This window comes from Anabrus simplex, chromosome 2 (genome assembly GCF_040414725.1).
Source record: "Anabrus simplex isolate iqAnaSimp1 chromosome 2, ASM4041472v1, whole genome shotgun sequence".
NCBI classification, from domain to species: domain Eukaryota; kingdom Metazoa; phylum Arthropoda; class Insecta; order Orthoptera; family Tettigoniidae; genus Anabrus; species Anabrus simplex.
The window spans coordinates 761405642-761433403 of NC_090266.1; the positions used below are offsets into that span (position 1 = coordinate 761405642).

Here is a 27762-nt window from a genome sequence, read left to right on the forward strand (position 1 = left end):
ACAGTGAGAAACACGTTAAGAGGAGTGTCCTTATGACCCATACATCCTGTTCGAGTGCCCCGTTTAACGCAGGAAAATCCCGCAGCTCGCCTTCTGATTGCCCGTACCCACGTCAACTGGCAACTTCGCCAATGGACACCTTTGTTGTTCACAGACGAGTTAAAATTTCCCCTGACACAGTGTGATGGACGTCAGCGTGTATGGAGACGCCGTGGTGAGCAGTACATGCCAGATATTGTCCAGGTAGGTGACTGATTCGCACAAGGTTCTGTGATGATGTGGGGTGGCATCAGTATTGATGGCCGTACGGACCTTGTCGTCATCCGCGGAAATCTTACCACTGCGGGGTACATCGATCAGATACTGCTACAGTGTGTGTTGGTTGATACATACGATATTGGCCGTGAATTCGTTCCCATGCACGAAAATGCCAGGGCTCAAGTAGCGCGAATCTCCAGAGCTGTCTTGCGAGAACTGGACATTCAAGAGATGGAATGGCCAGCAGTGAGTTCCGACGTTAATCCCATCGAGCATGGGTGGGATAGGCTTGACAGAAGTGTTCGTGGGAGTCCTGTTCCACCACAGACTCTCAAGACCTCGAACAGGCTCTCATTGAAGAATTCGACCTGATACCGCAACGTGACCTCCGTCGACTTATACGGAGCATGCCACGTAGGTGCTAAGCTGTGATAAATGCTCGTGGAGGACATACACAATACTGAAGCTCTCCAACTGTGATAAAAATCCACCCTGGGGAACTGTTATCACTTTGTTTTTGCCCCTATTTGGACATTTCCGTTTATGTTCTGAAAATGACGCAAATCCATCGATGTTCTTTTGTATACTTCAACGGTAAAGAATAAAGGTTTAGTTGGTAATATACCTAGGTGTGAGGTATTGTTTTGGGAAGCATGGCATACGTTCTTTCGTACAATTTCAGTAGCATTCACGTGGTGATTTTTATACAGGTTGCAGATTACTGTGGAATATTCTAATATGCGCCTTACTAAGGTAACATATAATTTATTCAGTACCGGCTCAGAAGGCTGGGTAAAAGTTACCAAAATTCTGATAAATACTCCTAGCATTCGGTTTGCATTCTTTGTTTTTTCATTGATATGATCGTTGAACGTTAGCTTACAATAAAGAATTATACCCATATCCTTAAACGTTAAAACCCTATCCAATTTGGTTCCGTGTATACGATGGGCTGATGTTTCAAATTCCTCCTGGTAAAAATCATGTTATTATACTCGTATTTACTAACATTCAAAGGCAAATTATTAATATCACACCAACAAATGACATTATCAATGTCTTCTTGTAGCACATCCTGTTCTTTGTAGTCGATAATGTATTTGTTAAGTTTCAAATCATCTGCAAAAAATAATCAGAATGGCAAACATTATTTGATAAATCATTATTTAGAATTTAAAAGAAGAGGTCCAAGATTAGATCCTTGTGATACCCCTGATTGACTGATAAAATTATCTGAAATTTCGTTGTTAAAATAAAGAAACTGCTATCGATTTTATAAATATGAACACATTAACTGTATTAACTATAATAATAATAATAATAATAATAATAATAATAATAATAATAATAATAATAATAATGTTATTTGTTTTACGCCCCACTAACTACCCTTTTACGGTTTTTGGAGACTCCGAGGTGCCGGAATTTAGTCCCGCAGGAGTTCTTTTACTTGCCAGTAAATCTACCGACACGAGGCTGACGTATTTGAGCACCTTGAAATACCACCGGACTGAGGCAGGATCGAACCTGCCAAGTTGGAGTCAGAAGGCCAGCGCCTTAACCGTCTGAGCTACTCAGCCCGGCAACTGTATTAACTGTTTAAAAAATCCATATATATACTTTTTGCCTACTAACTAAAATTCTATCGTCGAATTTATCGAATGCGTTTAGAAAGCCATATAAATAACACTACTCCTTCCGTTGTTGTTATTATGGGTATCATACAAATTTTGAATATAGCCCATACCATTTGTGATTACTGATTCCTTGTGCACAAAGCCATGTTGAAATTCAGATAACGCAAACTTGATATGGTTGTAAATCCGATAATATATGTTAATATACCTTAGATATGGTGTCGATTACGCACACAGGACGATAATTAGATATCGTTACAAAACTGCCTGCCTTAAATACTGATGTAAAGTTAGCTATTTTCCATTTTTCATGAAGGGATGAAGTTCGAATAGAAAAATTAAAAATGAAAGTTAATTGACTAGTCAATAAATCAACAAAACCCCTAATTATATACGATGGTGTTCCAACAGGACCACGTGCTCTTTTAGGATTTACCATTAATGGCTTTCTTCACCTCTTCAACAGACATCTCACAGGTAATATCTCAACAGAGGGAAATAAGTGAATGCAGTCTTTAGCCAAATTTTTCAACGCGTAATTACAACTGGTTTGACAGAAACTGACGAAAGATATCAAGCAAAACCACGAGCGATATTACCGCCTCCATAGCTCTCACCATTATACTCAAACGTAGTTTCTCCTGTTCACATGAGTCGCTTACCTTTAATGTGTCTCTAGAAATGAATTATATCAAATGTTAAAATAGCTTAATTTATTGATGTAAACTCTATAGGCAAAATGTATTTTTACTTACAATTCAGATCTGAGCTGCCTATATCGATCATCACAATATCTTGAGAACTTTCTCGTTTTGGCTGTAAATCATTTTCTTTTTGATTATCTGAATGATGTAATGATTAAACCAAACTGGAAATTTTGAATTTTTACTGGCACATCTCTCAGGTATGCAATTGTTGAAGCATCTGTACATTGATGAGTAAACGAAATCCACAGCCTGATTCCCGTCCTGATACGTATACAACAGGTTCCAATCAATATCTCTTAATTGTTAATACAGTTGTAGAAAATCCACTTTCTTGAAATCGTAGCGTTTTCGATGTATATGTTTTGGTAATGAGCATCATTTTACTGGAGGTAAAAACAAATAGAGTGGGGGATGATGTAAGTCTTCTGACACAAGAACAAATTCCTCACGTTCCATATCAAGGATAAAATTGGGCAATACAATATATATCATCCTAGAACTATATTTAAGAATATTCTTGTAAGATTTTAGACCTAAATATGAAATCAATTGACCCAACCTCCTACAAGTCAAAGTTCTGTCAGTAAATGAATAACCAGTACCATCTCTCTCAGGAAGTTTGAAATCACCTGTAATAACGCAGTCGGAAATCATAAAGTTGTCAGTGCTGCCTAATAACTAAAGTAGTCCTGATACACTGTGAAAGACGATGCTGGAGTAATGTGTGCGTCGTTTATAAATAATTTCCCATTATGATTTGGGATACAAATAGTAAGTGATTCTCAGCATTGCCTATTTTATATGGATAATATTTTCGCCTTAAAACTCTTTTACTGACGGTCATCAAGATTCCCCCGGCCCGCTCCTTTTCGGCTACTAAAGGATCTCTGTCATTTCTAAACACTAAATATCTTCTGTCAAGTAAGACTCTATCATATATATCATTCAATAAAGAAGTCTTAATCAATACGACTACATCAAAGGAAGAGCACAGGAGACTTTGGGTAAATATGTCAACCTTCGTTTTAAGGCCTCTTACATTTTGATAATAAACGAAAAATTTATTCTCATGGCTCATGAGAAATCAAAGTCGAAAGAGTAACAAAATTATGATAGAAAAGATTACAAATAATCAAAATCTCCTTCACAACGAAAAACATGCATGTACCTCTCCACAAAGTCCCGTAGATGACCTGAACGACTGATGTCAAATGAGTTGTGAGGCCAAGTAATGCACTGTTCCTCAAACTATTGATAAATGGGGCATATTACTTGGTAGGATACATCGTCTTGAAGGACACTATGCAAATGATGGGGATAATGTTTATATTGCTCACGGTTGTGTGTACCCATACCTCTAGACAGCAAGATTCTAACATTTAGAGAAGCCTCGCATCAGATCATGATGTCCCCAGCCCGTGCTGTTGAGCGAACGTAAGCATTTAATGAGTGGAGTAAAGGAACGTGAATCGTCAAGTCAGTGCACCTTTTACCAGGCTTCTCACGTACAATTTGTGAGCCCATTGTACGTTTGCAATGCTGAACCCTAGTTAGGAAAAGGTGCTATGGAAAGTACTATACAGTCACATCGTCACATGCAAGTGTGTAACACAGGATCATGTAACATTCTTCCGAGATGGCGCAACTTATATTAGAAAATCATCTACTGAAAACTGTAGTCTTTTGACAATGGAAGTCTTTGGACCGAGTTCTTACCTCCAGTACCAACATACTACTGTAGACTGTAATTCTTCGATGCTTCATAAAATACTTTTTATTTACAATTTGTTTTACGTCACACCGACACAGAAACGTCTTACGGCGATGATGGGATAGGAACGAGTTGGGATTGGGGAGGAAGCGGCCGTGGCCTCAATTAAGGCACAGCACCAGCATTTTCCTGGAGTGAAAATGGGAAACCACGGAAAACCATCTTCAGGGCTGCCGACAGTGGGGTTCGAACCTACTATCTCCCGAATACTGGATACTGGCCGCACTTAAGCAACTGCAGCTATCGAGCTCGGTCGTATGGCTTTTAGTGGCGGAAGTGTCCGAGGACAAGTTTGGCTCGCCAAATGCAGGTCTTTTTGATTTGACTGCCGTAGGCGACCTGCGCGTCGTGATGAGGATGAAATTATGACGAAGATGACACGTACACCCAGTCCCCCTGCCAGCGAAATTAACCAATTAAGGTTAAAATTTCCAACCCTGCCGGGAGTTGAACTCGGGAACCCTGTGACCAAAGGCCAGCACGCTAACCATTTAGCCTTGGAGTCGGACGACAGTGGGGTTAGGACCCCTGTCTCCCGAGTTCAAGCTGATAGCTAGTGTACATGACCCAAGCCGCTCGGCCACCTGCTCGGTGCATACAGTACTTCTTTTCAGACCAGTCTCAGTAATAATTAACCCTAATGGTCCTCGTTAAATCCCGAGAACATAGAGTGACCTAATTTTTGTGCTCTCAGAACTACAAAATGCTTTCCCTAACTGCTGGGACATTCAACGAGTATCGGTTGATACGCAATATTCGAATCGAACGACGGGAGACTGTTAGCTCTACTGCATACAGTATACACTCATGAGGAATTGAATTAGAGATACCTGCCTAGCAGCGCGCAACCCTTTTGTCTTGATGACGGTGGCGATGCGGCGCAGTTCGGAATCCATTAGACACCGGAAGCGCTGAGGTGCTATGCTGATTCATGATCGCTCACAGCCTCCCGTAATCCATGAAGACTGGTCAGAGCAGGGTCTAGACCATACACATAATTCCCAACAGCATCCTACATGTGCTCAATGTGATTGAGATTGGGGCCTTGAAGGTCAGGCAAGTATCTCCATTTCCGTGGACTGCTGATCCAACCAGTCAGTCACAATTCGGAAGCAATGGGCTGGAGCATTGCCTTGCTTTAAGTACAGGTCATCTGCAGGATACTGGAGGCGAACAAAGGGATTAAACATGATCTGCCAGCAGGTTCGTTTAATGTTCGCTGGTGAGGGACGTTGTCAGATTTACCTGGGAGAGAGGGGTCCATTTCATCCCACGTGAACATTCCCCGTATGAGGATACAACCACTACTGGCCTGAAATGTATGCTGATGGCTAGACGGATCAATTGCCTCATGTGGTTGACGATGCACTCGTACCCGGCCATCAGCATGTACAAACTCGTACTAGACTCATCTGTCCAGGCGACTTTCTTTCATGCTTCGGCCGTCCAAGGCGGTGAGGTCGTTGTGCCTTGTGACGAGTGTTGAGCAAAAATACCCTCGTGGAACGCTTGCTTCTGTACCCCATGGCGAGAAGATGGATCTGGATGGCATGGTTGCTCACAGGTCGTTGTTGTCCAGCACTGAATTTACGATTTGTCTCCTGCACTATTTCCCGTCTATCCGCTCATATGATCCGAACTAGCCGACGGCTAAACCCTGCTTTCAACACTTCGTACGCCACGGCAATTGATCCCGGCGGTGGTGGTTTTGCATGAAGCCACGTAGACGTAGACACGTTGGCTCTTGGGAAGCCCTGAACCTGCTCAAATTCAGAGATGCAGCGGTCCGTATTTCTGGTGTTGACAAACTGACCGCGATCGAATGCGCTAAGATCTCGTGTCTTACTCATCCTGCAGTCAGCTATTACTCATACAGCCCATACGTGGTCTGAAGTGCTCGCTGTTACATGCTACGCCCTTCTATTACATTCGCCGGGCCGAGCACAGCGCCATTTCCCCACTACGCCAGCCACAACTAAGTCAATTACTCACGAGAATATCCATATGACGGATAATGCAATCAATTTCTTAATGATAGTGGTCGTAGATGATATATTTCATTGTTCAACCATTTACTATATCAAAAGTATCCCATAGGAATGTTTGTGATATCTATTGTCTGGAAAAAGTGACAAAAAGGCGTACGCAATAAGTTGGGTTTAATAATTTAGCGATCCTCGAATGAGACACCTTTTCAAATTGGGACTAAGCCTTACATCCTCCAAGTTTAGTGCCACTCTCGGATCAAAGGATCATTAATTCGTTCCTCTACTGTCATTCAGAGGTAGTGTCTTGGAGTCGACACATTTTGATTCGAATAAATACGTACATATGCCTACATACATACATAACAACATACATACATACATACATATCATAAACTGTTATGCCTTTCAGCTTTCAGTCTGCAAGGATCTATGAATTTACTAAATGCCGCCACAATCCTTCGTTTGTAACCAGCTCTGTGGCCTCATTTAGTTCCATACCTCTTATCATTAAAACATTAGAAATTGAGTCTAACCATCGTCGTCTTGGTCTCCCTCTACTCCTCCCACAGTCCATAGCCGATTCCATTATTCTTCTACGTAACTTATCCTCCTCCATTTGCCTCAAATTACCACAAAACGGAATCCGGTTTATGCGCACAGTTTCATCAGTCGAGTTCATTCCTAACTTAGTCTTTATCTCCTCATTTCGAGTACCCAATTGCCATTGTTCCCACCTTTTGTACCAGCGATCATTCTCGCTACTTTCATGTCTGTTACTTCGAACTTGTGAGGAAGACATGTAGAGTCCACCCGGCTTTCACTCCCGTAAAGCAAAGTTGGTCTAAAAACAGACCGGTGTAAGGATGGTTTCGTCCGGGAGCTGACTTCTCTCTCACCGATCAACGATATCAATTGCGAGCTCACTCCATTGGCTTTGGTGCACCTTGATTTAATCTCTCGTGGAAGAATACACATACTTGAAATGGTCTACCAATTCCAGCTTTGTATTTCCAACCTTATATTCATTTCTCTTGGGTTTCTTACCTACTAATATAACTTAAGCCTTGTAAAGGCTAATTTTCATGTCATACTCTTTGCACTTATTTTCAAGTTTAGACCTCAGGCTTTCAGCACTATCTGCCATTAAAACCAAGCCATCGGCATAGGCCAAACTGGTTACGTACTGCATTTCCACCTAACTGAATCCCACCCTGCCACCTTATATATTTCAGTAGATGATCCATATAAACTATGAACAACAAAGGTGATTCGAATATAATTATGGAAACCAGGCTGCCACGCCACATGTAAGATACCAGCGGTTTATGGAAAGATAAATGCTTATGGATTAGAACGAGAAGAGAGGAGGAAAGTAAGTAGCAAATGTATACCAGGGAGGCACTATCTTCTAAATTACCAAAAGTGGAACTATTGAAATTGTAGTAAACTCTTCCACAGCTGGGTTTCATTTGATGGATTTACAATGTTCGATTAGTAAACTCCGCTATGGGATTTAAGATACCATCTTGAGATAGTGAAATCTGCCATGGGCTCATAGTTCAGTGTGTCATTCCACCACAGTCATCCTAATATCCTTCTTTTGACGGACACACTCTTGGAGGTTCAGATGTGTATTTTTATATTAAAATGAGGAGTGGTAAGCAGAACGTTCCTATTTGGAGGAACAGCAACGTAATAAATTACTACGAACGTATAGGACACTGATCTGAATTAAGGTACAGCCCCAGTATTTGTCTAAAATAATATACTGCATTTGAAGTGTGACGGAGTTTTAAAGTTAAATTTGGAAATACTGTATAGAAGTCAAAAGTATTTTAAAAGCAAGGCTTTATTTAATATTCCACTGAGAACGTAGAGAAGCAGCTAAAGTTTAGCTAAGAAGTATTTACTGTATATAGTCAGAAAACCTGCGTGAGTTTTAGACTGAAAAATGAAAACGTTTAAAATTCTTTCCTAAATACGTTTGATGAGAAGAGGGGAGTTTGAGGCGGAAGAAGGTAAGAAAGCAGTATGATGAGAGATAAGCTGTACGGCCTCTCACTAGGTTATTTCAATTATTTACATACTTAGTCAATTTACTGAGCCTAAAGTTTAACTAAATTAAAAAACAGGTATGCTGGCAAACAGAATAGATGTCTCGAGGGAGACAACAAATACACGTTTATTGATATCAATGATCTACGAAACTGCTTCACTCAATTTCCTAAATTTTTACGTCCAGTCCTCGTTGTGTTAGTCGGAGAAATCTATGAAACATATACGTGGATCGATATGACACACACACACACACACACACACACACACACACACACGAGTATGAATAAATTATAATTTTGCCGTACACTTCAGAAGTTTCACCTCAAATTACGCCTTTATCACTGATTTGGAAGGCAGAAGTCCAAAGTAGATTCAGTTCAATTTTTCTGTCACTTTGTTTTTTGTTTGTTACATGACGAGGAACCGAATGAACAGAATTTCTAGAAACTCTGTTCTTAAGCTCAGGAGCTTTGATTTCAGCGACCATCTTCAGAAATTACTTCCCTCCATCAGATTCTGAAAACTCATGGATAAAAAAGCCTTTCGTCTATTCGAAATTCTGAAGAGGAAAAAGATCAACTTGATTATGATACTTGTAAGTTCTCACTTACAATGGTTTTCAACGATTGTATACTTGGTCAGTTTTGGCTGAAAGTATTTTATGAGCATAAGAAAATATGTGAAAAGGGTTTAAATACCTTCTTCCATTTTTTTTACAAGTTGCTTTACGTCGCACCAACACAGATAGGTCTTATGGTGACGATGGGATAGGAAAGGGCTAGGAGTGGGAAGGAAGCAGCCGTGGCCTCAGTTAAGGTGTATTTGCCTCGTGTGAAAATTGCATGTTGTCTGAATGTGATGAGGAGAGTGTTAGGACGGACACATACAACCACTCCCCGCTGTATTGGGTTATATATTATTTCATTAATATACATTCACGTAGCAATATTATGGAGGCCAAACCAAGGAATGTGAAATTTCCCCGTTGATGTTGGCTGAAACGAAAATGTGCACACAATAAAAGTTTTGAAAAGCATAATTTTCTTTCATATTTCATGCGTTTTTACCGCACGTGCGATGATAAATTAGATATACACTTATTTGTTTTCTTTTTGCTACCGCTTTTTCCCCCACACCTGTGGGGTCGCGGATGCGAACTGTGTCGCACATGTGGATTTGGCCCTGTTTTACGGCCGGATGCTTTTCCTAACGCCAACCCAATATGGAGGGATGTAATCACTATTGCGTGATTCTGTGGTGGTAGGTAGTGTGGTATGTTGTCTGAATACGACGAGGAGAGTGTTAGGACGGACACATACATCCAGTTCCCGAGTCAGAAGAATGAATCAGAAGCGATTAAAATCCCCGACCAGCTCGGGAATCGAACCCAGGACCCTCTGGACCGAAGGCCAGTACGCTGCCCATTCAGCCAACGAGTCGGACAATGGAGATATACAATTATGCAGATTAAAAAATTTGTAAGTCCATCCAGGCAAGCACGACTGATATGAAAATATCGTTCAGTTGTCATGGTTGTTGTGATAGCTGAAGTATCAAAACAGTGTGATCATCAGCCCGTGTTTATAAGGAAGTTACGGTATTAGGGAGATACTGGGTTCGAACCTCAATGTCGGCAGCCCTGAAAATGGTTTCCCGTGTTTGCCCGTTTTCACACCAAGAAAATGCTGGGGCTGTACCTTAATTAAGGCCACAGCTGCTTCTTCCCACTCGTAGCCCTTTCCGATCCCACCGTCGCCATAAGACCTATCTTTGTCGGTGCGACGTAAAGCTACTTGTAAGAACAACTCTTCTTCTTCTTCTTCTTCTGCCGCTTCCCCTTCTTATTTTTCTAACCACTTTTCCCACATCTGTGAGGTCACGGGTGAGAACCGTGTGTGTGTATATACATACATACATACATACATACATACATACATACATACATACGTACGTACCTGGCCTTGTTTTACGGCCGGATGCCCTTCCTGACGCCAACCTTATATGGAGGGATATAGGCTAACCACTACTGCTTGTTTCTGTGGTGGTTGGTGGTGTGGTGAGTTGGCTAAATATGTAGAGGAAAGTGTTGGGAAATACACAAACACCCAGTTCCCGGGTCAGAAGAATTAATCAGACGCGATTAAAATCCCCGACGTGGCAGGGAATCGAACGCGGGACACTGTGAACCGAAAGCCTGAACGCTGACCATTCAGCCAATGAGTCGGACAATTAGAGTATAAAATATTTCTGATTAAACTTATCAAGGACAATCTCTTAAGATGATGAGTGCCTTTTCAGCTTCTCTTGGTCTGAAGAGACGCGGGCGTGTCGAATTTTTGCCCCAGACACAGGTTCTTTAATATGTCAGTACATTTACTGACACGAGTCTTGCATTTAAACACTCTTAAATGTCATGTGACTGAGTCAGGTTACGATTCTGCACACTCAGCATTAAGAAGCTAGAATCTATAAAACTGCTCTACCACACCGGTATAATGAGATTCTGAGGCTAAAATTATCATGGAATATGGAAAATAATCAGCTAAATATATTAATTTATACTGCGTAAAGGCATGGAGTGGTAATCTGTGAAGGGGAGGCGGAAGGGAAGTCTGCTCCTGTATATAACGCACCCGTCCCGGTCAGTTTTGTTCTTCAACAAATCGACCTGTAGATATATTATAAACATATACGGTCCATTTGCGAAGCTATTAAGTAGAAAACCGCGCATATTGCAAACGGATGGAATATTACGCAACACATCTCGCACACCTGACAAACAATGTAATTTAAGCTTTGCAGAGACGGGATTTCATAATTCCATTTGCCTCGCTCCAATTTCTCTTCGTCAAGCTGCAGTACGTTACCTTCAGCACGTCTCATCGCCTTCCCTCTTCTCCACACCCTCCTTTTCATGCGGTGGTGGCTGTTTTGTCAGCGTGAAATATCGCAGGACCACATTTGTACATGGCGCCTTATACACGTGAAGTTAAAGAAAGGCCCAAGGAAACCCTGCTGCGAAAACTGCAGTGTGCTCTGTATGACGTCCATAAAAAAAATCATGATCTAGCTTCAAATAGCCTTGTAACAGCGGTCGCGTCTTCTTGATCACCCCGAAGAGGGTCAAACCTTTCTTTGAGAAATAATTCCAGGTTCTCATTGCTGTATATCCCTGGATGGCGGGAAGGGGTTCTTCCAAAATAATTACGCTACTGGAAATAATTATTATCCTCTGCATGATAATCCATATCATAGTATTCCAGGTCAAGAGTTTGAAACACTTCGGTCAGTGACCTCCTGTAAGCACAATTATATCACTTCTTTGCTATTTGTTTTACGTCACACCGACATAGGTAAGTCTTATGGCCACGATGGGATAGCATTTGCCTAGTGTGAAAATGGGAAACCACGGAATACCATCTTCAGGGCTGCCGACAGTGGGATTCGAAATCACTATCTCCCGATTACTGGATACTGGCCGCACTTAAGCGACTGCAGCTGTCGAGCTCGGTACAATTATATCTATTCAAACGTGTGACCGAATGATCAAGTCTGATGTATGACAGAGGTAATGATTATTTATCTACGCCTTAGTCCTGTTTCTTGATACGGGGTCGGGGATGAATTAAAACCCAACAGACCCCATAGTGTAGCAGCCCTGTAGGGCCATGGCTTACCCAGCGACCACTGCTCAGCCCTAAGGCCTGCAGAGTATGAGGTGTCATGTGGTCAGCACAACGAATCCTCTCGGCCGTTATTCTTGACTTTTTAGAACGGCATGATTTTACGACTGGATGCCTTTCCTGTCGCCTACCTCAGTTGAGGAACAAATGAGGATTAAAGGAATGATGGTGAAGGACATTGGATAAGGAGGTGAAAATGGGAAACCACAAATAAACATTCTCAGGACAATCGACGGTGGGGTTCGAAACGTCTGGTCTCCTGGATTCAGAACTTGGCTCCATAGCCGCAACATGTTAACACGTGCGACCACTCCTCTCTGCATATCAGACAGAGGTAATAACAATAATCATTTCGTGTATCAATTACAAGCCTGGTGCATTCTTTGTGGGACAGACCCTCCGATGAGTGCGAGCGGCATCTGCCGTGTATAGGAAACTGCGTGCTAATGTGGTAAAGGATGGTATTGGGTGCGATGTGTGAGTTGGAGGAATAATGTGGACAGTATACATAGCCAGTCAACGAACCAAGGAGATTAACCGTTCAAGATTAAAATCCCTTAACCAAGCCGGGAATCGAAGAGCGAAAAGTTGACCACTCAACCATGGAGTCGGTCAACTACAGAGGTAAAAAGCAGCTTCTTCGGCCGGAGCTCCAAGCAAGCATGGATCTGTCACAGTATTTTCCACATTCATTTCACGGAAAGAATAGATAAATGGTAGATAAAGTCCAATATTCCAATTAATTGAAGGAACAAGAATCCACCTGATCGATTAATTGTTCCTTCAATTAATTGGATCATATAGTCGATACGGATATGAAGTGGATAGTATGTAACAAAGTCCAGTATTGTCATACATTTTCCTTCATCCTCCTCCGCTTCTTCTAAACCCTTGTGAGGTCGCGGTCCGATGTGTGGAGCAGATGTGGATCTGGTTCAGTTTTATGGCCAGATGCCCTGAACTTGATTACTTGACCTTTCATTCCAGTCGCAGGACTAGCTCACACTACTACGGTATATACTACAGACTCCACAAGAAAACAGGCTATCCGAGAGTACAGGCCTGTACACAGGCCTCAAGATCAAAGATGTCCGAAGCGCCTAAGATGAATTTACAACAGCAACGAATTATTCTGACAGAGTTGTTCTTAGAGTGTATCTCTTTTGGGAAAGAATTGGTGAGAAAATGTTCCTGGCCTTGACAAGTGTATGCTTCTAATATTTATATGAAGTATGGTGTCCACGAAATACGTTTGAGAATCGCCATTGTCACTGAATAAACCCCTCACACTACAACGTTCATAAATATACATGTAGCTGAGCTACACTCGACAGGAAGTTGTTATTTGTATGGAAACTCATAGCTGTAGCTGTCATGAAAATTCACAAGGATTTATTTTCTTGTATTTTATCTAAACGTGTTGATTCCCTTAGGGCTTGTTATATTTCAATTATTACGGGAATAGTAATAGTAGTCATCATCACCTTTACTCATCGGGTTTGTAAAACCTGTCTGATAACCCCTAATAATGTGATTTTCCTGGAATGATGGGTGGCAAACTAGGAATTGGAAGCCCAAGATTGCGTAGGTTGGATGGCGTCAAAATGGAAACTGGCGTGACGATCATCGAACTTAAAGAACCTGCCCGGAATTGAGCTGGTCTAGGGTTCATAGGATGACCTAAAGCGTACTCGACTGAAAGGATGAAGAGAGAGTGTTTCTACTACTTAACAGTTAGGATTGCAGTTGGAGGGAACTTTCGAGGAATCGAGTGATGCGCTGTCCTAGTATTTTCCAGCAATAGGTTTACAAGAAATATCCTTAGGATGGCCTACTATATTCGTTGTGGACCATATTAGAATCAAGCAACTTCAGCTATTTAGTTCCCATATCTCTAATAGGATGGTAAAATCAATAAGCTCATGGTGATCACGGTATTTAAGATTAAGTGCCTCAATCATTTGAAATGAGACATGCAATATGATATTATAGATAGATAGACGAGTTATTTTACTACGCATACTTAAAATTATGCATGTTAGTGATCGATATCATACATCGGGTCAATACAGTCGATAAACGCACTTAGCTGAATTCTGTCTGTCTTCTGAGTGTGTAGGACATAATATATTTTCAATAACTATACTTCATTTTATTCGTGTACTATCCAGATAATGGAAGAAAAGAGTGATAAAATATTCATCTTCGTGGTTCTTCTTTGTATCATAAATACTATGCACGTGTAACAAGTCATGTAATAAATTAGAATAAAACGTGAGTTGTGTGTTCATAATTATTCTGTATCACTTCTAACAGCAAGGAAGGGAAAGGGGGACAATTGTTGAATATCATACAAAGAAACAATTGAAAAAGTGGAATAAGACCTGGCGGCAAGCACAATTATGAAGACTTTCGCAAGATGCAAAGCAGTGAAATGTTTTCTTGTCATCAAAGAGGAAGGTCTGTTGATATTTCTTCCTGTTATTTAATTTTATTTTCGCTTTGTTTGTAATTATGAAATACCTTTTCTTCTCCCCGACAGAGAACTCTGTCCGCGATGTAATTAACTTTGAGACGAGCAGAAATACTACGTCTGATACTAACAAGCAGCTACCTACACGGGAATCCTGTTTTTGTCGTATCCTACTTCATCACTGCCTTACTATCAAATACACAGAAAGAAATAAAGGAAATTAAATACATTTTCTACCCTATGTCCCGTGATCTTGGCCAATGTCTAGTAAAGTACTAACGTATTCAAGTGTTTTAAGCCATTCTACGTAGTAGATAAACATCGCGGCATTAAATAAAACAAAATTTATACCAATCTGAAAGAAGACATCATCATGTATGATTAAATATTACAGTAAGAAATGTAATGCTCCACTAGTTATGCTGCGGCTTATTGTGTGAAAACTTGCTGTGGCCTGAAGGTCACGGGTTATCCGTAGATACAGCATTTGATGTCTGATTGTGACCACATATCTAATTTGCTATTTGTTTAACGTCAGTCTAACTTCGGTAGGATTTTGGCGATTTAAGGATAGTTAAGTGTCAAGACTGGAAAGGTAATGGAAGTAGCCAATATTTCACCGATGTTAATGATTTTGAATAAACAAATGTAGATTGAAGTTTTCAGTCCTTACCCGCATGATCGACTGAGTTGTATAGGTGGTTGGGCACATATTATCTTCTATTAGGGTGACCAGATGTCCCACTTTTCGCAAGATACCTTTTAACATTCTATCCTGCGGCCCGCGAAGAGGCTCAACAATTTTATAAATATGCGGCTTTTTTAAAAATATCCAGTGAAAATTTTGCGAAATATTTATTGCATTATAACTCGTTTTATCTCTTTTGTAGAATGTGGCTTTGTAATTATTTATGATTTAAACGAATGAAAGGAAACCAGAAATAGCGCACATTTAATTTAAGATGGCTACAGCTGAAAATGTAAATATTCCTGAAGAATTTTATAACAAAGACTAAATCGGAAAGCGCTAAAATTATGAGCAGAGTATTGGACGTTATTTGTCGTTTATTATTGATAAGTTTTTAATTTGAATTAAAAGTCTTTTCTTTCCACAAAAGTGTTGTATCCGTTAATTTAATTCGAATATGATGAATTATGTATCCTCGCCAAATAAAAATACGGCTTAACAGGTCTAAACAGTGCGATCTAGCAATGAATTCTCAAGCAACGCCACGCCACTTCTCAGAACAGCTCTTTCACGGCTTTGAGTACAACATATGCAACGGTACTGGTGGTTATCCAGAAGATCAGGTAGCGTGGTTTAAGTTAGCCGTGGTAATTATGCTGAAAGACAAATGTAAACGTGTACTAAATGCCGAATTGAAGTTTCTTTACCCATTTATAGTACCAGATAAATCGAAAAGCGCGATTCGCTGCACCAAATATTCATCGTTGTTTTCAATAGTAAGCGGTGGAAAACGGTTGGAAACTAAGAAGCACAAAATCGCTAACAAATCTGCTGCATCTAGCTCATATCTCATATTTTCTTTCGAGGAGCTGAACTGGGGTCAGCTGAAGAGAAAGTGGCAGATTCTGAAGTCAGTTTTGCATTCCATACTGTTAAACATAACCAAACATTTCGCTCGGAAGAACACACATCTAAACTGCTTCAGAAGTGTTTCAAACCAAAATATTCGTGTGCTAAGACAAGGTGTTTCAACTGTTGTCACTAATGTGATTTGTCCATTTCCCATATCTGAAGTGAAAATGGACTTGGAAAATGTGAACTATGTCCCGGTGTACAAAGAATCCTCAAATGATAAATGCACCAGATCTTTCCCCCTTCTTGTTAACTATTTTATTTAAGACAAGGGAGTACAGATTTTGAAGAACAGGTAGTGGGAAATAGTGAAATTATTTCCTCATTTTCCCTGAAAACGTTAAATGATGTTCATCTTGAAAATAAGGTAGTTGGACTTTGTGCAGACAACACTAACTTTGGTGGCACATCTCGGAAAGGTTTGAAAAATGTTTATTCCATCTTGTAGAAGTCTCTTGAAATATCGATTGTTGGTATTGGTTGCTATAGAAAATGTTGTGGACTGTCTTCTAGTTTGTGTTAAAAGTGTAGTGCAGAAAATTTACTAATTTCTTCACATTTACACTGTACATGGGGACTCCTTGATTGAGTTTTGTCATTTCGATGGGTTTGAGTATTCCAAAGTTCTTGGTTTAAGTAGTATGATAGTAATATCGCATCCACACACTGGATTTATTTTTATTTTTATTATTATTTTATTGGTGTATTAAGGTGGGAATATTTGAATCTGGAATGTCTCCCTGTTAGATATTAGTAATTTACTTTGTACAGGCTGTTGGGAAACACACAGCTATTTCCAAGTTTGTTAAAACATCCAGGGGAAACGTCAGTGAGTCGAAAGTCCATGCCTGATGCATGCATATCTGCAAGTCAAACTTCGGGCGTGATCGGGATGCAGCCACGTGTTACCATGGCCTCGCTCATGATTGGACTGACAGGCCAGTACTTGGTCGGGGAATTCAAGACGGAGTGGGGATGAGGAAATATATGTAAATGGCAACTTCTGGCTCGATGAGGAAAGCAACGGGAAACTACCTCACTCCTCACTTCCCTAGTATGCCTCTTCAGTGACGCCTAGGCTATTTATGACAGCTGTTGGCGGAACTGTGGAGGATCAAACCAGCCTTCGGGATGAATACCCAACATACACACAAATATATATAGGCCTACTGTACTTTGGGAGAACGCGATCCAGTGAATATTACTGCCACTCGGGAACATTTTATGGAGGAGTTTACTGTGAATATTAAAGAATGTACGTTTGACTATGGATGAACGGGGAAGTGTTGTTGTTTCCTTGTTAATACTTGCGTAATTCTTGTGCTATGGTATTGACCTTGGTCTTCCATATCTCATGGCAACTTTCAGTAATCTGTGGCACAGTTTCAAGGCATAGATCAACAGGGTGTGTTTGTGCAAGCGAAAGTGTTTCCAAAAGCCAAGTGTTAGTTCCAGTAAAATAAAAAGTGGTTACAGTATCGAAATGATATACCAAGTGTTGATGGTGAGAGCCGGCAATTTCTACTGATACACAAAAAGAGTGAAGGGCAATATAACTTCTACTGTACATGCATGATTGGTCATTGGGCTCACTACAAATGGCAGGGTAGTTCTCGCTGCCGTTCCTACTGCTTTTTTTAAATTCTAGGATTGTTGAATGTATACACGGAGTCTTCCAGCAGTCGTAAATATTTATTGACTATGTTGCTATCTTACATGCATTTCGTATAGAGGAAGTGCTAATGTACAGATTATGGTTCCATTGAACGAGTACTGGAGTTTTATCAAGCCCTAAAATCATACTTTGAATCATAAAGCAGGTGCCCAAATGTAATCAAACAGTTCTTTGATGATCCCTTGTCTGCGGCGTGGTTGAATTTTGTGCATACTCAAGCAATTTTTGCCAGTATTATTCAGTTACTAGAGGGGCAACATATTATGTTGGATGGATGTGAAGTACCTAGAATAAAGGAACCACACGGAGTCGTATGTCAATTCATTGGGTATCAAATTCTCCTATTTCTTTGTAATTCTTTTGTGCCAAGGCTGGCTGAAACTTTTGCGGTCTCGACCAGACCTTATTGTCAAGTGGTATTGCGCCCGACCACTGTAAGAAAGAATGACACTTCTTCCCGTCAATATACATACATACATACATACATTACATACATACATACATACATACATTACATACATACATACATACATACATTACATACATACATACATACATACATACATACATACATACATACATTATCATTCTAGACTGTTATGCCTTTCAGCGTTCAGATTGCAAGCCTCTGAGAATTTACTAAACGTAGCCACAATCCTCGATTTGCAACTAGTGTTGTGGTTTCATTTAGTACTATACCTCTTATCTTTAAATCGTTAGAAACTGAGTCTAACCATCGTCGTCTTGGTCTCCCTCTACTTCTCTTACCCTCCATAGACGAGTCCATTATTCTCCTAGGTACACTATCCTCCTCCATTAACCTCACATGACCCCACCACCAAAGCCCGTTTATGCGTACAGCTTCATCCATCGAGTTCATTCCTAAATTAGCCTTTATCTCCTCATTCCGAGTACCCTCCTGCAATTGTTCCCACCTGTTTTACAAGCAATCATTCTTGCTACTTTCACGTCTGTTACTTCTAACTTATGAATAAGATATCCTCAGTCCACCCAGCTTTCGCTCCCGTAAAACAAAGTTGGTCTGAAAACAGATCGATGTAAAGATAGTTTCGTCTGGGAGCTGACTTCCTTCTTACAGAATACTGCTGATCGCAACTGCGAGCTCACTGCATTAGCTTCACTACAGCTTGATTCAATATCACTTACTATATTACCATCCTAGGAGAACACACAACCTAAATACTTGAAATTATCGACCTGTTCTAACTTTGTATCACCAATCTGACATTCAATTCTGTTGAATTTCTTACCCACTGACATCAATTTAGTCTTTGAGAGGCTAATATTCATACCATACTCATTGCATCTATTTTCAAATTCCAAGATATTAGACTGCAGGCTTTCGGCACAGTCTGCCATTAAGACCAAGTCGTCAGCATAGCCCAAACTGCTTACTACATTTACACCTAACTGAAACGCTCCCTGCCATTTTATACCTTTCAGCAGATGATCCATGTAAACTACGAACAGCAAAGGTGAAAAATTACAGCCTTGTCTAACCCCTGTAAATACCCTGAACCAAGAACTCATTTTACCATCAATTCTCACTGAAGCCCACTTGTCAACATAAATGCCTTTCATTGATTTTAATAATCTACCTTTAATTCCATAGTCCCCCAGTATAGTGAACATCTTTTCCGTCGGTACCCTGTCATATGCTTTCTCTAGATCTACGAAACATAAACAAAACTGCCTATTCTTCTCGTAACATTTTTCAGTTACCTGGCGCATACTGAAAACCACACTGGTTTTCATCCAACTTCCTCTCAACGACTGATCGCACCCTCCGTTCCAAGATGCCAGTGAATACCTTGCCAGGTATACTACTCAATGAGATGCCTCGATAGTTGTTGCAATCCTTCCTGTTCCCTTGCTTATAGATAGGTGCAATTACTGCTTTTGTCCAATCTGAAGGTACCTTACCAACACTCCATGCTAATTTTACTACTCTATGAAGCCATTTCATCCCTGCCTTCCCACTATACTTCACCATTTCAGGTCTAATTTCATCTATTCCTGCTGCCTTGTGACAATGGAGTTTTTTTACCATCCTTTCCACTTCCTCAAGCATAATTTCACCAACATCATTTTCCTCCTCCCCATGAGCTTGGCTATTTGCAACACCACCATGATGATTTCCTTTTACATTGAGAAGATGTTCAAAATATTCCCTCCACCTGTCCAGTGATTCCCTGGGATCTATTATGAGTTCACCTGAATTACTCAAAACACTGTTCATTTCCTTTTTCCCTCCCTTCCTAAGATTCTTTATTACTGCCCAGAAATATTTCCCTGCTGCTTGACCTAGCCTTTCCAGGTTATTACCAAAATCTTCCCACGACTTCTTTTTGGATTCAACAACTATTTGTTTCGCTCTGTTTCTTTCATCTACGTGCAAATCCCTGTCTGCCTCGGCCCTTGTTTGGAGCCATTTCTGATAAGCCTTCTTTTTACGTTTACAGGCTGCTCTCACTTCATCATTCCACCAAGATGTTCGCCTTTTCCCATCTTTACACACAGTTGTTCCTAGGCATTCCCTTGCTGTTTCTACTACAGCATCCCTGTATGCCATCCATTCACTTTCTATATCCTGAACCTGCTTACTGTCTACTGTTCGAAACTTCTCACTAATCACATCCATGTACTTCTGTCTAATTTCCTCGTCCTGGAGATTTTCTACCCGTATTCGTTTGCAGACAGATTTCACTTTCTCTACCCTAGGCCTAGAGATACTTAGTTCACTACAGATCAGACAGTGGTCTATATCATCGAAAAATCCGCGAAAATCTCGTACATTCCTAACAGACTTCCTGAATTCGAAGTCGGTTAAGATATATTCTATTATGGATCTGGTACCCCTAGCCTCCCATGTGTAGCGGTGAATAGCCTTATGCTTGAAGAATGTATTCATAACAGCTAAACCCATACTAGCACAGAAGTCCAGCAAACGCTTCCCATTCCCGTTTGATTCCATATCTTCCCCACATTTACCAATCACCCTTTCGTATCCTTCAGTTCTATTCCCAACTCTCGCATTGAAATCGCCCATTAGCACTACTCTATCCTTGCTGTTGACCCTGACCACGACGTCACTCAATGCTTCATAAAACTTGTCAACTTCATCTTCATCTGCACCCTCACATGGTGAATACACGGACACAATTCTTGTCCTAATTCCTCCAACTGACAAATCTATCCATATCATTCGCTCATTTACATGCCTAACAGAAACTATGTTGCGTGCAATGGTATTCCTGATAAAGAGCCCTACCCCAGACTCTGCCCTTCCCTTTCTAACACCCGTCAAGTACACTTTATAATCTCCTATCTCTTCCTCATAATCTCCCCTTATCCGAATATCACTTACTCCTAGCACATCCAGATGCATCCTCTTCGCTGACTCAGCCAGTTCTACTTTCTTTCTTCCATAAGTCCCATTAATATTGATAGCTCCCCATCGAATTCCATTTCGTTCGCCAAGTTGTTTCCAAGGAGTCCCTCGCCTGTCAAACGGGAGTGGGACTCCATTACTCCCAGAGGTCCGAGGCTTGCTTAAAATGTTCTGAGCTCGGTAAATTCATGAAGCAGGATGCTACCCTACTTGCACATAGTCCAAGTGAGGATCTCTCCTCTAACGGGTTATGGACCACCAGTGAATTATATAGTCCTAGTCGCCTGAGCACAAGGAGGGCCATGATTCAGAATATGTCCGAGATGCCCACTCCCATTCCATAGCAACTGGTATCCCGACTCTCAGGACCACTTACTAGGCCACTCAGCCGTTGTCCATGGTTCACGAACTAGGACGTGACTACAGTAACCCACAAACATGAACCACTCAATATAGGCCCTATTAAATTACATTAATAACTTTGCAAGCACTGTCAAATGAAGAACTGATATATTTTGCACTAAAATATGCACGGATATAAAATTTCGTTGCAGGAAATTACGGAGAAGGAAAGTAACCTCCACTAAGAACTTAGTAAGGCGATTCGAGTTTCATTTAGATACATTTTATCTTTTACTAAAATATCATGCCGTGCTTTCTCTTAATATAATTATGGGAAATGTAATAAAATGACGTATAGAAATAAAGGGCAGAGGCAATGCTTGTATCCAAAGGACATGTAAATTAAGAATATTCTTGACAATCCAAAAGAAAGGATGAGTTGTAATAAATGGAGTAAGGTGTTCTCATATCATAGTAAATGTCTTAAAGAAACAAAAGAGTGCATTTTCTAAGGAAAAATAAATAAATAAATAAATAAATAAATAAATAAATAAATAAATAAATATAATGAACGCTTCCTGCACAAGAAAATAACTGTATTTGTATTAAATGAAAGGTAGGGTATAATCTTACACTAGTTTTCCACAAAAATAATAATTTTATAGTAATTCCAATAATTTAAGGAAACTAATTAGGAGGAAACGGAAAATGAATGGTTCTTCATTGCTTTGTTAATAAGAAAGAATTTTCATTTCAAGCTTCTAAAATGGCTGTCATGCCCTCTAGTTGTCTTTATAGGTTGCCCCGATTTTCTGCGAGTTTTTAAGGCCCTCCGTGCCCTCTTCCTGGTATCTCGTTATCTAAATCCAAACTGTGTCTTCTAGTATGACGGTAGAGTAAAAGCACTAAAAACTTATAACCGTCGCCAACTACTGAAGAATTTAACGTCTGTGTGCAATTCAATTTTATTAGCAGTTTGGAAACACTGAATTACGAGAGATATCCGTATTCATGCGAGACTAATCATGATCAGTATTCGAATGGGTCTAAGACGAAAGCATGTGACGTTGCCTCTCCTGCTTCTAAATTGCCGTAAATACATCACAGGTCCAGAAGTTATTCATAGGAGGAAAACGTGCTAAGTAGGTCAGTATTTTCATTTCTGTTTACGAACTGCCATTTGGCATAATAATATTCCTTCTTACTTTGACCATTTTTTCCACCTTTATGAAACCGTTGAATTTTAAATTACTGCTGAGTTTATTTCCCATAGCGTATATTATTGCTACTACTATTATTGTTATCATTATTATACTCAACAATCTTTGAAAAATGGCCTGGCTCTAAATAATTATGATCATCAGACACAAAAGGCATTTGATAAACAGCCATACGTTCTGGGACGGGATTACATTGTGCACATTTCTTCTCAATTGAATTGCAGCTAATTCTTTTTCTTGGTTAGGAGAAGCCAGTATAGCCAGAATGTTTAACCATGGAAATATCATAATCAATTCCCGAGGAAATGTACTTGGGTGTGACCTCTGAGTGCGTAACGTCACAAATCACACCTTCCTGGAAGACGAAAACATATGACGGTGCTTCGCCTGCTTCTCCTACATCTTCAGGATTGGCCAAAACATACGCCCAAACGTTACATGTTTTCCTTAACACACGGAATTCTTTTGATCATGAGTGTATTAGCTTGACTCATGCCAATTACTCGTTGAGATTTCACAGGAACTAGCGTGTGGATCTACTGCAACTAGAACATTAATTTAAGTAGTTCTACGTTTGTTTCTGTTATGTGTTCTGGGGTTTACACTTCCAGTTTCCCATAATTGGTTGAAGAAGTTCACAAATAATTTTCGAGATGTGTGTCCAGTATTGGGATATCGTTCCGCGTGCAGAGCTCAAGAACGAAAGAATTCTTCCTATATTATCCATACACCATTAACATGTCGGCTCTTTAAGCACCTTCTACCACCTTCTACTTCTTGAACTGTAACAAGGTAACTGGCAAGAAAGTCGAAATGCAATCAATGTAGGGCCTACTGTTCAGCAAACTAACAAAAGAACATCATGGCCTCGTAGCTAAGCAGTTGAATGGAGCAGACAACTGTCAACCTACTCGTACTAGAATCCAGAAAAACTCTCCAATGACATTTACTTTACTCTAGTTTCATTTTGTTAATATCAATAGGCATTGTTCCATTTGAGAACTTTTAACTTTCTAAAATAGACATTTTTTTGCTAGGGGCTTTACGTCGCACCGACTCAGATAGGTCTTATGGCGACGATGGGATAGGAAAGGCCTAGGAGTTGGAAGGAAGCGGCCGTGGCCTTAATTAAGGTACAGCCCCAGCATTTGCCTCGTGTGAAAATGGGAAACCACGGAAAACCATCTTCAGGGCTGCCGATAGTGGGATTCGAACCTACTATCTCCCGGATACAAGCTCACAGCCGCGCGCCTCTACGCGCACGGCCAACTCGCCCGGTCTAAAATAGACTAATACACATTCTAATAATTATTAACATATGTACAGTCACTCCCATAAATATTCGGCCACTGATAAAATACGCGAAAAAAGTTATGACAATAACGCAACCATGAGCAGAATGTGAAACCAAATGTGTCTAAGTAATGTAACTACATGTGGTTGCTTATGCCGAAGAGGAATCACGGAGCATTGATTTACAGTATGCTGTAAAAGAAAGGACATTGGGCAAATGGGTGAAATGACACGCCTCAAATATATTCGGTCAGCCAGAAAGGCCGGGATTGCCGTTGTGTTCGTTGACAGAGACAGTTCAGATAGCGTTGCAAAACGTTCCGTTCAGTAGTGCGGTGCCGAAAGACACGTCGTTCTGAAGCCATTTGCTGCAGTGTTGCGGACTGGTATCAAATGGGGTGCAAAAGACAACACAATACCACGTTTGAAGACATCCAGCTCGGGATGTTCCATCATTCTAAAGGTAAATCACATAGAAAGATATCGCAGATGCTTAACATAGCAGAATAATAGTTGGAGATACAATCAGACGATTCAAAAATGAAGACAGAATTAATTAAGTTCGCCAGACAGGCAGACCAAGAAGGCTGACAGAACGAGAGGAGCGGTTTGTGCTTCACAATGTGAAACAAAATCCGAAAATTAGTGCTCCGAAACTGGCAGCAGCTGTTTTAGAGGAGTGTGGAAAGAAAGTGTGTACTGAAACGGTGCGAAGTGCACTGCGAAGGAATGAGTTCTTTGGGAGAAGAACTAAGAGGAAACCATTAACTTGTGCGGTAAATAAAAAGAAGTGGCCAGAGTTAGCAAAATCCTACGTAAGAAAACCCAGTGCTTGGTGGCAGGATGTGTTATTTGTTGATGAGTAAACGTTCTACGTCTTTGGTTCCGATGGAAAGCGATTGGTGTGGCAGAAACGTCACGAAGAACTGAAAACAAGCAATTTACAAGCAACTGTAAAATATGGTGGAGGAAGTGCAATGGTGTGAAATGTGTTGCATAGAACGGGGTTGGTGAACTGAGTTTCACTGAACATATTTTGACAAAAGAGGGCTATTTGGCTATCCTCAAAAAAAAAAAAAAAAAGAATTGCGACAGTCTGCGGAACAACTTGGTATACAGCGTACTTTCAAGTTCTACCAAGATAACGACCCCAAGCACAAGTTGTAACTTGTCATGGAGTGGCTGCTGTACAACTGTCCGAAGGTTTTGGAGACTCCACCATAGTCACTCGACCCGAACCCCATCGGGAATTTGTGGAGTCAAATTAAGGCAGTTCTGCAATTGCGGCCGCCAAGTTCCCTCACAGACTTGAAGAGGAGACAGCTACAAGAATGGGCGGCGTTGGACCCTGATTATATCAAGAAAGTTATCGCAAGTATGCCGAATCGACTGGAAGAGGTCATAAAGCATCAAGGTGGACCTACAAAATGTTGAATGTGTAACAGGGTTTTGAATTATGCGAGTTTATGTTGCTTTTGTGTATAGTGGCCGAATATTTTTGAGGCGGCACTGGAATTATTGCTTTGACTGTCAGAAGAGTTTGACTTACATCACAATGTTTCTAGAACGTGGTATTATGTTTTCCTACATGTTTCGTTGTATTATACATTATCATTATAGTTTAAGAATAATTACTCAGTAAAAGTGTGTCAAAAATCAGAGTGACCGAATATCTATGGGAGTATCTGTATATCAGCCCTTGATTACTTAATTTCTGTGAAAACAGAAATGAATTTCAGAAATATTTGAGGTGCAAGTTTTAAATATTTCATTCTGTATATGTAATTACATATAATAATATTAAACTATTCACAATTTGTTACCTAACTGAATAAAATGTGCGTTAAATTATTTGCGGTTTCAAAGACTTTTTTGCTAGTAGTTTTACATCGCACCGACACAGATAGGTTTTATGGCGACGATGGGATAGGAAAGGCCTAGGGATTGGAAGGAAGCGGCCGCGGTCTTAGTTAAGGACGGAAAACCATCTCCAGGTCTGCCGACAGTGGTATTCGAACTCACTATCTCCCGGATGCAACCTCACAGCCGCGCGCCCCTAACCGCACGAACAACTCGCCCGGTGGTTTCAAGGACTTAACATACTTTTAATTCGCCACACAACGAAATAGAAATTAAATTAATTTTAACGTATTTTACGTTCCAGAGAGGTGTGACATGGTCTCATTACATGTCATGTTCTGTCCCTTTCAGTCCATCCCCATGCCCAAATGCTTAAATATGATCTATGATAGAGCTGAAAAATTGCCCCTTCCGCAGACATAATGTTAGAATCGAGATAATGACAGTAGCTATTCTTGGTGTGAATTTACTCAGGTTTTCCTACCCCGCAAACACTCGACTGAAATGCCGGCGTAGTAACTTATTTTTCAAACACCGTAGCACCGTCCACGATCCTCTGTATAAATACAGTAGTCACAACACACAAACTATGACATAACTGACAGTATTTCAAACTTATAGAAAATCTGTAATACAATGAGAGTAGGTTTTAAACACAGTATATTCACAGGATTTTTGTATACTATCGGTAATAATATAATATAAAAATACGTCATAATTATAACACTTGAAGTGTCGAATGTGAGTGATTGTGTACCAGTTGAAATGTCAGACAGGGATGGAATTTCGAAACGAGAAACGAAACACTTACACCCATGTGACGTAAAATACTTTACGCCATACTTAATCGGATTTAGTTCTTTTTATTTATGTAATATTAAGATGAAACGTGATGCTCAGTTTAGGGCTGCCATATATGAAAGAATCAATGAATATCGTTCACGATTATCTCAGGGGCCACCATTTGAATGGTCTATTGTTGTAATAATGGTGAAAGAAGTTTCAGGTGTAGAAACTGATATTCCACGAACTATCTTGGATAAATCGAGGAAGTACTTTTGGGAAGCTGATCCCTACCAGATCAGAATTAAGATATAAAAAGAATTGTGAACAATTTCGTTATTGGAAACCAATGAATAAGGTAAAATAAGTGAACGAGGTTATTACGCCCACACGACGCAGTGTAGCCATCTGGTAAGTTACTAATGATATTTCATGCATTTATATTCTCAGCCATCTTAAAATGTCTATCGACTAGAATTATATGAAAACATCTTTCGAACGATATATTCCTGGTTGCCACCTCCACTGTACTTCAAAGTCATATACTTGACTTTTTTGCCTGCGCTTTCATTCTATCGCAGGCAGTTGCAAACCTGCCTGGGATATGTGATTAAATTGTGCAATAAATGAGAAATTGATGGGCCTTAAACACTGCATCTTAGAAGCTGCGGATCAGGAAATGGGAAACCGGACGAAACAAACACGAGAATCATGGATTACAGAACTTATGCTCGAACGTTTGGAGGAAATGAAGAAATTCAAATACTTAAAAAGTGAAGAAGGAATTAGAAATACATGACTCTGAAATCTAGAAAAAAGGGAACGAAGAAGGCTAAATAAGGAAGACTACCAGGTGTATAGACTAAGTTTATGCCGGCATGTTTCGGTAAAGAAATCGCGTAATTTTCAACGAAAAATCATTTCTTGTTTATTCAAAATATTGGCCATCGGCTTCTACACGCTTCGCCCACCTTTCAGGTAAGGTACGAATACCATGCCAGA

At 40.3% G+C, this 27762-nt stretch overlaps 1 protein-coding gene across 1 annotated transcript in view; it reads right to left on the bottom strand.

The window, feature by feature from the left end:
* Positions 1-27762, bottom strand: part of mmd (mind-meld) — a 1597006-nt gene that overhangs the window by 1170789 nt on the left and 398455 nt on the right. Inside the window, exon 5 of the mRNA XM_068225859.1 lies at positions 9556-9576. Within this exon, the coding sequence (XP_068081960.1) occupies positions 9556-9576 (21 nt within the window). The remainder of the gene's footprint in view (positions 1-9555; positions 9577-27762) is intronic.